At 39.2% G+C, this 11,898-nt stretch overlaps 1 protein-coding gene across 1 annotated transcript; it reads right to left on the bottom strand.

Annotated features, from left to right (window-relative positions):
- Positions 1–2,891: 2,891 nt before the first annotated feature.
- LOC118769170 (trichohyalin-like) lies at positions 2,892–11,230 on the bottom strand (the record flags this gene model as incomplete). Its single annotated transcript, XM_036516199.1, has 6 exons — positions 11,087–11,230; positions 9,821–9,915; positions 8,114–8,362; positions 6,759–7,651; positions 4,149–5,693; positions 2,892–3,194 (listed from the first exon to the last, which is right to left on the bottom strand). Coding segments are annotated over exons 2-6 (3,012 nt in total), but the record flags the coding sequence as incomplete, so codon positions are not given.
- Positions 11,231–11,898: the final 668 nt, after the last annotated feature.

Here is an 11,898-nt window from a genome sequence, read left to right on the forward strand (position 1 = left end):
GCCTTAATGACAGCCATTTTGTCTTTCTGCTTCTCCAGATCCTCCATCATGACTTCCACCATTTCCTTCTGCGTCACAGCTTGAGCCATGGTGGCTTCCACCTCATCTTTTTCCATCTTGATCCTTTCTATGGATTCATTGATTTCTTCCCTGTCTCTTACTAGACTTGCAGAAATCATGTCCACCTTGGCTTTTTCTCTCCTCATTTCATCCATCTGGCTCTCAATGCCATCTCTTTGTACATTTATCTCAGCCCTGGCCTTTTCCAAATCAAGTTTCTCCCTCATTATCTCCTCTGTCATTGTTGCCAATTCTTCTTTTTCCTTCCTGATGTCAGCAGACATCATATCCATTTTGGCTTTCTCTGTCATAAGGTCATCCATCTGCTTGTCAATGCCGTCTCTCTCTTCTTTTATCTCAGCCTTGGCTTTTTCCAAGTCATCTTGCTCTCTCCTCATCTCCTCCCTGCTTTGTTCCATTTCTTCTTTTTGTGTTTGGAGCTCAGTAGAAATCATGTCTACCTTGGCCTTGTCCATCTCTAACTCTTCCACATTGTGTTCTAGAGCGTCTTTCTGTACTTTCATCTCAGACTTCATGTGTTCGATATCTTCCTTTTCCCTCATTATCACCTCTTTGATTGTTTCCAATTCGTCTTTTTCCTTCCTGATGTCAGCAGACATCATATCCAGTCTGGCTTTCTCTGTCATAAGGTCATTCCTCTGCTTGTCAATGCCGTCTCTCTGTTCTTTTATCTCAGCCTTAGCTTTTTCCAAGTCATCTTGCTCTCTCCTCATCGCCTCCCTGCGTTGTCCCATTTCTTCTTTTTGTGTTTGGAGCTCAGTAGAAATCATGTCTACCTTGGCCTTGTCCATCTCTAGCTCTTCCACCTTCTGTTCTAGTGCTTCTTTCTGTACTTTCATCTCAGCCTTCACGTGTTCGATATCTTCCTTTTCCCTCATTATCTCCTCTTTGATATTTTCCAATTCTTCTTTTTCCTTCCCGATGTCATCAGACATCATATCCATTCTGGCTTTCTCTGTCATAAGGTCATTCCTCTGCTTGTCAATGCCATTTCTCTCTTCTTTTATCTCAGCCTTGGCTTTTTCCAAGTCATCTTGCTCTCTCTTCATCTCCTCCCTGCTTTGTTCCATTTCTTCTTTGTCTTTCTGCAGGTCAGCCTTAATGACAGCCATTTTGTCTTTCTGCTTCTCCAGATCCTCCATCATGACTTCCACCATTTCCTTCTGCGTCACAGCTTGAGCCATGGTGGCTTCCACCTCATCTTTTTCCATCTTGATCCTTTCTATGGATTCATTGATTTCTTCCCTGTCTCTTACTAGATTTGCAGAAATCATGTCCACCTTGGCTTTTTCTCTCCTCATTTCATCCATCTGGCTCTCAATGCCATCTCTTTGTACATTTATCTCAGCCCTGGCCTTTTCCAAATCAAGTTTCTCCCTCATTATCTCCTCTGTCATTGTTGCCAATTCTTCTTTTTCCTTCCTGATGTCAGCAGACATCATATCCATTTTGGCTTTCTCTGTCATAAGGTCATCCATCTGCTTGTCAATGCCGTCTCTCTCTTCTTTTATCTCAGCCTTGGCTTTTTCCAAGTCATCTTGCTCTCTCCTCATCTCCTCCCTGCTTTGTTCCATTTCTTCTTTTTGTGTTTGGAGCTCAGTAGAAATCATGTCTACCTTGGCCTTGTCCATCTCTAACTCTTCCACATTGTGTTCTAGAGCGTCTTTCTGTACTTTCATCTCAGCCTTCATGTGTTCGATATCTTCCTTTTCCCTCATTATCTCCTCTTTGATATTTTCCAATTCTTCTTTTTCCTTCCCGATGTCAGCAGACATCATATCCATTCTGGCTTTCTCTGTCATAAGGTCATTCCTCTGCTTGTCAATGCCATTTCTCTCTTCTTTTATCTCAGCCTTGGCTTTTTCCAAGTCATCTTGCTCTCTCTTCATCTCCTCCCTGCTTTGTTCCATTTCCTCTTTGTCTTTCTGCAGGTCAGCCATAATGACAGCCATTTTGTCTTTCTGCTTCTCCAGATCCTCCATCATGACTTCCACCATTTCCTTCTGCGTCACAGCTTGAGCCATGGTGGCTTCCACCTCATCTTTTTCCATCTTGATCCTTTCTATGGATTCATTCATTTTTTCCCTGTCTCTTACTAGACTTGCAGAAATCATGTCCACCTTGACTTTTTCTCTCCTCATTTCATCCATCTGGTTCTCAATGCCATCTCTTTGTACATTTATCTCAGCCCTGGCCTTTTCCAAATCAAGTTTCTCCCTCATTATCACCTCTTTGATTGTTTCAAATTCTTCCTTTTCCTTCCTGATGTCAGCAGACATCATATCCATTCTGGCTTTGTCTGTCATAAGGTCATTCCTCTGCTTGTCAATGCCGTCTCTCTCTTCTTTTATCTCAGCCTTGGCTTTTTCCAAGTCATCTTGCTCTCTCCTCGTCTCCTGCCTGCTTTTTTCCATTACTTCTTTTTGTGCTTGGAGCTCAGTAGAAATCATGTCTACCTTGTCCTTGTCCATCTCTAGCTCTTCCACCTTCTGTTCTAGGGCTTCTTTCTGTACTTTCATCATAGTCTTCATGTGTTCAATGTCTTCCTTTTCCCTCATTATCTCCTCCCTGGATTTCTCTATTTCATCTCTCTTTTTCTCCATTTCAGCCATAATCATTTCCACTTTTAGCTTTCTTCTTATTGTCTCTTCTCTGATATTTTCAGCCTCAGCTTGTTGCTTAACAATATCGGCTTTCATGTTTTTCACATCATCTTTTTCTTTCATTATCTGTTCTTTCTGTTTTTGTATCTCAGCCTTCATCTCTTCTATTTCACCTTTTTCTCTTTTCATTTCATCTCTTTTGTTTTCTATCGTCTGTGTTTGTTTCTGCATCTCAGCCTCCATCAGTTCCATTTCATGTTTTTTCCTCATTATGCTTTTCCTCATGTATTCAGTGTCCTCCAGCTGCCTCTTTGTCTCTGCCTTGATGTATTCAATTTCTGCCTTCTCCTCAGTCATTTTTTCCATCTTTTCCTTCATTATTTCTTTCTCTTGTTTCATTTCCGCTTTCATCATTTCCATTTTTTCCTTTTCCGTCCTTGTAACCTGTGTTTGGTTTTCTATAGTTTGTTCCTTTTTCTCTACCTCAATCTTCATCTTTTCCACCGTATCCTTCGCAAATTAAAAATTCAAATAGCATTCATATTAAAAGTTCTACATTGAAAGTGTTTTTCGCTATTTTTCACAGACAGAATGAGATGCAGTCAACAGTAACATACTATTGTAAATTTAGAACAATGAGACACTATAACATTACAGAAAACAGTTATTTCATTTGCATCATCTGCTTATCCCTTTTAATGTGTTGTGTTGGGTTTTCACAAAGTTTCATGTATAAAATTTGATGAAATGATCAGTGATATTTTAAATTTTTTAGGTTATTGTTTGTGGAGACAACTTCATATTAAGTATTAAACCTTTTTCACTGTGGCTTTATTTTTTGTAGGGAAATGCATTTGTCTTTACATTTATTTGTTCATTTGGCAGACCACTTTATGTCACTGATTTTTGTTTTTTTTTTACAATCATATATTTAAGTATCAGATCTAACTCAATAACTTTCTCATTTTGTTTATGTTTGACACAATATGAAAATAATAATTTATTGAAAGTAATAGTTACTGCCTTCCAGAAATGTTATGTGCAGACAAAGTTGCTATGGCTTTTAATCGCCCTCAGAATAGTAATCCTGTAGATGTATGACTTTTCAACACCTGACCAACTGATGTTTTTCAATGAACCAGGACCTGTACTTTAAAGTGCAGGGGGACACTAAAATTATGTCTGTCAGGACCAAAACCACAAAACAGAGAGGGCTCAAGAGTTAAACCATAGGCTAAACTTTGGAGGCATTTTTCTCCAAATGACTGTTCCAGAACTCCCTTTACATAAAGTGGAATCATTTGCTTGATTTTTAAGAAATAAAAATTCTTATTGCAATGCTGGGTGTTTTTTCTTTTCAGCTGTATGTAAAACTCAAAATGTGTGTTGAGGAGCAAAGTGAATGATTCTGATGAAATCATAATATCACATAATATGCATTTTGATGAACATAATCATACATACCATGACTGTCTTTGTGTCTTTTCTGGCGCCATCCATTTCTTCTGTTCTTCTTTCAATCTCTGCTTTCATCAGTTCCATCTCTTCCTTCTTCCTCCTTATCTCATCCTTGTTCTTTTCAATTTCTTCTCTTTCTCTCAGTATCTCTGCCTTCATCCGTTCAATAATGTCCTTCTCCGTCTTTGTCCCTTCTCTCTGCTTTTCTACTTCCTCTCTCTGTCTTTGTATCTCACTCTTCATCTCTTCTATCTCCTTCTTCTTTATCTTTGTCCATTCCATCCTCCTTTCCAGTTCTTCCGTCTTTCTTTGTACCTCAGCCATCATCTTCTCCATCTTTTCCTTCTCACTTTTTGCCTCTGCCATCCTATTTTCAAATTGTTCTCTCTGTCTCTCTATCTCAGCCTTCATCTCTTGCATTTTTTCCATCTCTCTCTTTTGCATCTCCATCCAGACTTCAATTTCTTCTTTCTGTTTCTCTAGCTCAACCTTTATCTCTTCCATCTCATCCATCTCCCTCTTAAGTTTTTCCATTTTGTTTTCCAGCTCTTCTTTTTCTCTCTCTAATCTAGCCATCTCCTCCAGCAATTCTCTTTCGGTCTCATCCCAAAGCTTCATCACCTTTTCTTTCAGTCTGTCAATTTCATACTTGACCGTTTGAAATGGAATCCTTTCTGTCCATGTTTCATCCCTCTGTATTTCCAAATCATCTCTTTTTCTCTCTACCTCTGCCTTCATCCTTTCCATATTGTCTTTTACTTGTTTTGTCTCTTCAATCCTCTGTTCTATTTCTTGTATCTGTCTCTGTATAACAGATTTCATTTTTTCTATCTCGTCCTTTTCTCGTTGTGTCTCTCTCCTATTTTGCTCCATCTCTTCTCTTGCTGTCTGTATCTCATTCTTCAGAAGTTCCAAGCTTTCTTTTTCTCTCATTGTCTCTTCCCGTATCCTCTCCAAAGCATCCCTTTCTCTCTTTGTCTCAGCCCTCATATATTCAATCTTGTCTTTCTCTCGCTGTATCACTTCCCTCATTTGATGGATTGCTTCTTTCTCTTGCTGATCTCTTAATTTTTCCATATCTTTTGCTCTCTGTATCTCAGTTCTGATCTTTTCTAGTTCCTCTTTCCCTCTCTGTATTGCAGCCCTCTGTTCCAGTTCTTCTTTCATTGTCTCATACCGTCTTTTCTCTATCTCTTCTTTGGCTCTCCCTGTTTCATGTCTTTGCTTTTCCAGCATTATTTTTTCCAACTCTATCTCTGCCTTTGTCTGTTCCACTTTGTCTTTTGCTTGTTTTGTCTCCTTTATCCTGTTTTCTATTTCCTTCATCTGTTCTTGCATCTTAGCTTTCATCAGATTTATCTCTTCCTTCTCCTTCTTCATCAGTTCCTTGCTCTCTTCCATCTCTCCCCTTGCTTGTAGTATCTCACATTTCATTTGCTCCAACTCTTCCCTTTCTCTCATTGTCTCATTTTTACTTTTCTCCACCGCATACCTCTCTGTATATATCTCTGCTTTCATTCTTTCAATCATGTCCTTCTCTTGCTTTGTCAGTTCTCTGCTTTGCTCTAGCTCCTCTTCTGCTCTCTGGATCTCACCTTTCATCTGCTCCAGCTCTTCTTTCTCTCGCTGTGTTCCAGCTCTTAGTTCCAGCTCCTCTTTCTCAGTCTCGTACCACCTTTTTTCCATCTCCTCTTTCACTCTAATTATCTCATACTTTATCTGCTCAAAGTGTTCCATCTGCCTCCTGGTGTCATCCCTCCTTCTCTCCAAATCATCCCTTTCTCTCTGCATCTCTGCTTTTACTTGTTCCATCTTGTCTTTTGCTTGTTTCATCTCTTCAATCCTCTGTTCTGTTTCTTCTATCTGTTTCTGTATCTCAGATTTCATCTGTTCCAGCTTGTCCTTTTCTCGTTTGTTCACTTCCCTGCTTTCTTCTATATCTTCTCTTGCTGCTAGTAATTCAATCTTCATCTGTTCCAGCTCTTCTCTTTCTCTCCTTGCCTCTTCTCTTCTTTGATCTAAGGCATCTTTCTCTGAATGTAGCTCAGCTTGCATTTGTTCAATATTGTGCCTCTCTCGATTTATCTCTTTTCTCCTTTGTTCTAGCTCTTTTACCTTTTCGTCTCTTATTTTTTCCATCTGTTCTTTTGCTCTATGCATCTCAGTCTTGAGCCATTCCATCTCCTCTCTCTCTTTTTGTATTTCAGCTCTCTGCTCTAGTTCCTCCTTCACAGTCTCATACCGTCTTTTCTCCAGCTCTTCCTTGGCTCTCCTTGTCTCATCCTTTTGTTTTTCTAATGCTTCCTTTGCTCTCTGTATCTCTGCCTTCATTTGTTCCATCTTGACCTTTGTTTGCTTTGACTCCTCAATCATATGTTCTGTTTTTTCCTGCTGTCTTTGTATCCCAGCTTTCATCTGTTGCATCTTGTCCTTTTCCCATTTCATCTCTTCCTTCATTTGTTCCATCTCTTCTTTTGACCTCAGAATCTCATACTTCATCTGTTCCAGTTCTTTTTTTTCTCTCATTGCCTCATATCTACTTCTCTCCAAGGTGTCTTTCTCTGTATATATCTCTGCTTTCATTCTTTCAATTGTGTCCTTCTCTTGCTTTGTCAGTTCTCTGCTTTGCTCTAGCTCCTCTTCTGCTCTCTGGATCTCAGCTTTCATCTGCTCCAGCTCTTCTTTCTCCCGCTGTATTCCAGTTCGCTGTTCCAGCTCCTCTTTTTCTGTCTCGTACCACCTTTTTTCCATCTCTTCTTTCACTCTAGTGATCTCATACTTTATCTGCTCAAAGTGTTCCATCTGCCTCCTGGTGTCATCCCTCCTTCTCTCCAAGTCGTCTCTCTCTCGTTGTATGTCTAGCTTCATCTGTTCCATCTTGTCTTTTGCTTTTTTAGTCTCCTCAACCCTCTGCTCTATTTCTTCTATCTGTTGCTGTATCTCAGATTTCATCTGTTCCATCTTGTCCTTCTCTCGTTTGGTCACTTCATTGCTTTGCTCCATCTCTTCTCTCGCTCTTAGTACTTCATACTTGATCCGTTCCAACTCTTCTCTCTCTCTCCTTGTCTCATCTGTTCTTCTTTCCAAGGTTGTTTTATCTGTCATTATCTCCGCTTTCATCCTTTCTGTCCTTTCCCTCTCAAGCTTTGTCTCTTTCCTGCTTTGCTCCATCTCTTCTTTCATTCGCTGTATCTCAAGCTTCATTTGTTCGATCTTGGTTTGTAGTTGTCTTTTCTCCTCTAGGGTGGTTTTAATTTCCTCATTCTGTCTCTGAATCTTCACTCTCATCTGCTCCATCTCACTCATCTCCCTACTAGTCCCTTCCCACAGTCTTTCAATTTCTTCTATCGCTCTCACTGTCTCTAGTCTCCTTCTCTTCAATGTATCCTTCCTTCTCTGCGTCTCAGCCTGCAGTTTTGCCATCTTTTCTTCCTGTTTCTTGCTCTTCCCATAGCTCAGCCCCATTTCTGCCTTCGTCTCTTCTTGCCTGTGTTCTGCTTCTCTGTTTTCTGTTGGTTAAGGTTTTATGAAGGCTCATTTTAGCATTTGGTGCTATATTTACTTTAAGGGGTTATTGCAGCATGTAGACATACATGATGCAAGAACAATTAAAACCACACAATAGCCATTGTATTCATATGAGTATTTATATTCATTTACTATCATTCTTAGCTGTGTTTTACAACTATTATATGCGCTCTTCGAGCTCAGGCCACATACGACTCTGTGGCTCTGGGATACAGCTCATTCATAAACATGCAAAACATTTAGAAATGCCAATGGTAGAGTGACTTTGAATGGTCATGAATGATTATGAATTCAGAGAATTTGTGTGATTATGTTTGTGTTTATAATTATTATTAATTATTTGTTCTGTAATAATGCAAGAACGGCAAAACAGAAATGATACGCATGATAACAAAGGCATATGAGGAAGGAGGTTGAAGAGCGTAGAAAGGCTATCATCTTACCCAGCTCTTGGATGAGTGCAGGTTCCATCTGCTTCAGTATTTGGTAGAAGGCATCTCTCTGCTGCGGTGGTTCTGATTCTAGGGCCTCGAAAACCATTCTCATCACCTCCTGAGTAGACACTGTGCGTTGGACCTCATGCATCATCTCTTCTGGGATCAGGTGCTGTGAGACTGCAGCTTCCACTATTGGCCCGGTCCACCTCACCTGCTCGATGATCTGATCCCTGTGTCTTTGCAGGAAGTCCATGACTGAGAGGGAAAGAAAGAGGCCAAGATGTGAATTTTTACCGGTTTCAAGCATTGAAACATATTTGATTGTAATGAAGTCCATGTAATGCAGCTGGGTAACACAACATGCACAACATACCCAATTGAACAGTGGTACTTGCCCAGTTCAGCAGCATCAGCTACTCATTTGGACAGTGCAACATAACTAACAGAGCCATGCAAAATGGACATGATCTGTTTCATCAAGCTTTATTTGGGCTGATCCCCCTTAATACCTCAGAAAATAACTGAAACACCCATCCACAACCAATGAATAACTGAACAACAGGAATAACAGGAACAACAAAGCTACGCTGACCAAGTCCTGTCATAATTAGACTTCAAAATCTGAAGGACACAGAGAAAATTCTTTGTTTATCTCAAGGAAAAAAAGAGGTCTCTGTATTATTCTAGGATAATGTAAGAATCTACATTTTTTCTGGATTTGAGTGCTGACCTTGTGAACAAATCAAAATAAATTTGATAATGTGAATCACATCCTGACAGAAAAGGGAGTGAGATACTCTAATATATACTAACAAACTTCATACTGAATACAGTGAAACAACTGAGAATTCCATCTCCTCAGGACAGAAAAGATTGTTCAAGTGCTGTTGGTGGACACATGACTTTGAGGGACTTTGCCTCTACTTAGACAAGTTACTAACTGCTAAACTTAATGAAGACGCGGGTCTTGTCTGTTTTTCTCACTTTCTGGGAAAGCAGTAGTACCCAGGGCAGGCAAACCCAGGTCCAGGCACTTGCTTTGAGTGCCTACTCATGCTCTACGGTCCAGGTTCAATTATTGTCATATCATCTGCCCCGGGACAGGGGTGGGTATGTCAGCAGAGGCTGCCCACCTGTTTTGGAATCACCATCTGTGCACACATTAAGCTCGTCTCACCACATCTGTTGTACTCACGCAGCACAACGCATGCAATCTTCCAATACACTCACACTGCAAGTGTCACAGTGCACCACAGGAGGGTGGAGGATAGGTTTAGCACCCACTGAAGTCACCAAAGAAACACAGAGGTGCCCAATGAGTCACTGAAGGATACTATTTAGCATTGCATCCAGGGGATCCTGCCCAAATTAACCTAGGCAACTCTGGCAGAACAGAAGCAAGTATGTTCCACCTCTGTGACGTCCCAGTCATTGTTGGCTAATGACACGGTCCAGGTTTGAGTCTAGGTTGTGGGGCTTGAATCAAGCACCTTAACCAACTGAGCCACTCAGGCTCTGGAATCTTGTAACATTTTTAGGGGAATTAATAGGAAAATCCACTCGTTTTTTTTTTGTACGAATGTTATATTTTATTTGAATGTTATATTTTATTTTCTTGATTGATGCATGTATTTATTTATAATATTGCATATTTTAATGTTGCAATGGTAACCTGGATTTAAATAATAATAATATGAAAACCCAGAAAAGTACCTTGGTATCTGGACTCTGCCATGTTGCCTGTTGACACAGAGGAAGCAGCAGACTGTTGGGTTACTCCTTGTCTTTGGCAGGGACTCGTGAAGGATCTGGGTAGAAGATAAGCATATTATTATTATAGAAACATGCATACATAAACATACAGCATACATACCTACTAAAGACAACTGCACAAAGGTTTGGACACTGATGGTGCCAATAGAATGAGTCTAGGAAGTGGATCTTTTAAATTGATCATTCATATGCCCTATGATTAATATGTAAACTCCTATGTAATGTTACAACATATAGAAATGTATATATTTACTTTTTGTCATGTTATGTCAGCTTTGTTGCCTCGGTCAAGTAATAGACTGGGTCTGTGCCAATGAAGAATGTGAAACACTACTGCACTATGGGTGAATGAGAATTAAGTTTTAATCCATTGGAAAAAAAATGGAAACATTTGGGAATTAATTTTGGGTTAAACAGTCTAGGACTACAGGGCATTCTTTGTGTAATATACCTTATTCCTAGACTGTTTAACCCAAATTAGTGTTACTTATATTTACTCATTTAGCAGATGCTTTTATCCAAAGCTACTTACATAGGTTACAGTTCTTTACAATGTTATCCATTTATACAGCTGGATATTTACTGAGGCAATTGTGGGTTAAGTACCTTGCCCAAGGGTACAACAGCAGTGTCCCAGCGGGGATCAAACCGGCAACCTTTTGGTTACGAGTCCTGCTCCTTAACCACTATGCTACACTGCCGCCCTACTTAACCAACACTTTGTTTTGGCAAATATAACTGATGGTGAAAACTACTGACTGTATTGACAAAAAATTCAAAAATGGACAAAAAGTTCAAGATTAAGATTTCTTACTCTTTGGGTTATTTCAAAATATAGCATAGAGAACAGCTCAGTATATTAAAAGAAACATCGCTAACAATACTACGGGTTCAGTTCCTGAAAATTGCCTATTTGATCAAATCTGCTCAATTACAGATTTTTATAATTTTTCAAAGATATAGCAGAGAGAGTCTAAGGAAAATTTCTCAGTGCAAGTGCCCTGTGCGCAGTTATTCTAAAAAAGCATAAATGTTTAAATATTAAAATGTATAATCTATAATACACTATAGTAATATCTGTGTGTATCTATCTAGTGTCTGGTGTACTGTCTATCTAATGTCTAGTGTCTAGTGTATGTAGTGTCTGGCTATATTCTAGAAGGTATATTTCTATGCAGGAAATATAAATAATTTGAAATGCATTACCTTGTCAGTGACCAGCAGTCAACCAGCCAGCAGTGTTGTTGAAGTCAGCAAACAGGCATAGGCAGCAAAAAACTTCTATGAACTGTCTGTATCTTCTCCCCCAACACTGGTATCCACCTTATTTGCAGGTTTCCAGATGGTAGAGTCATGGCAAACGTCAATTTCATTGGGTGTAACTTCATGTTTTGATGTTAAAATATCATTTACGCATACTGCTATGCGTCTGGCTCTTTCTGATAAGGAAAGTTCTTAACGCTATCCTTGGCTCGATGCCTAGAGTTCAGGGGCAACCCCTCAGAACTATGCCTATAATATTGACACATACACACAATTTCAGATCAATATTTTGGTTTACATAAACTTGAAGCTCCAGAATTATAATATCAATTACCTGTTTCCGAGTGGCCAGAAAAAAACATGCTAAAATGACTGCCTTTATTACTTTGAATGAATCATAATTATTTGGCAAAATACAGGTATATTTACCAATATTGTATATCAGTAATGTCCATGGGTCATATTGAGGTACTTTTACATCATGATGAGAAACTATCAAACTGTCAAAATTTACACTGAAAGTGTCTCATGAAGACAAAAATGGCACTTCATTGAACAATGAATATAAGTAAATATTATTTGTATTATAGTCTATATGAACAGTTAACACTATTAATAAAAAATGAATGAAATGAAACTGAAATTGCTTTTAAAAGATTATTAATCAAAAAGTACAAAGTTACTCAACAAACATACACAAAGCAACCTTCAGTCGAATGTAGTGGTATGTGTATGTTGTGGTGATTTGTGATGTT

The sequence above is a fragment of the Megalops cyprinoides genome, chromosome 21 (assembly GCF_013368585.1).
Source record: "Megalops cyprinoides isolate fMegCyp1 chromosome 21, fMegCyp1.pri, whole genome shotgun sequence".
Taxonomy (NCBI): domain Eukaryota; kingdom Metazoa; phylum Chordata; class Actinopteri; order Elopiformes; family Megalopidae; genus Megalops; species Megalops cyprinoides.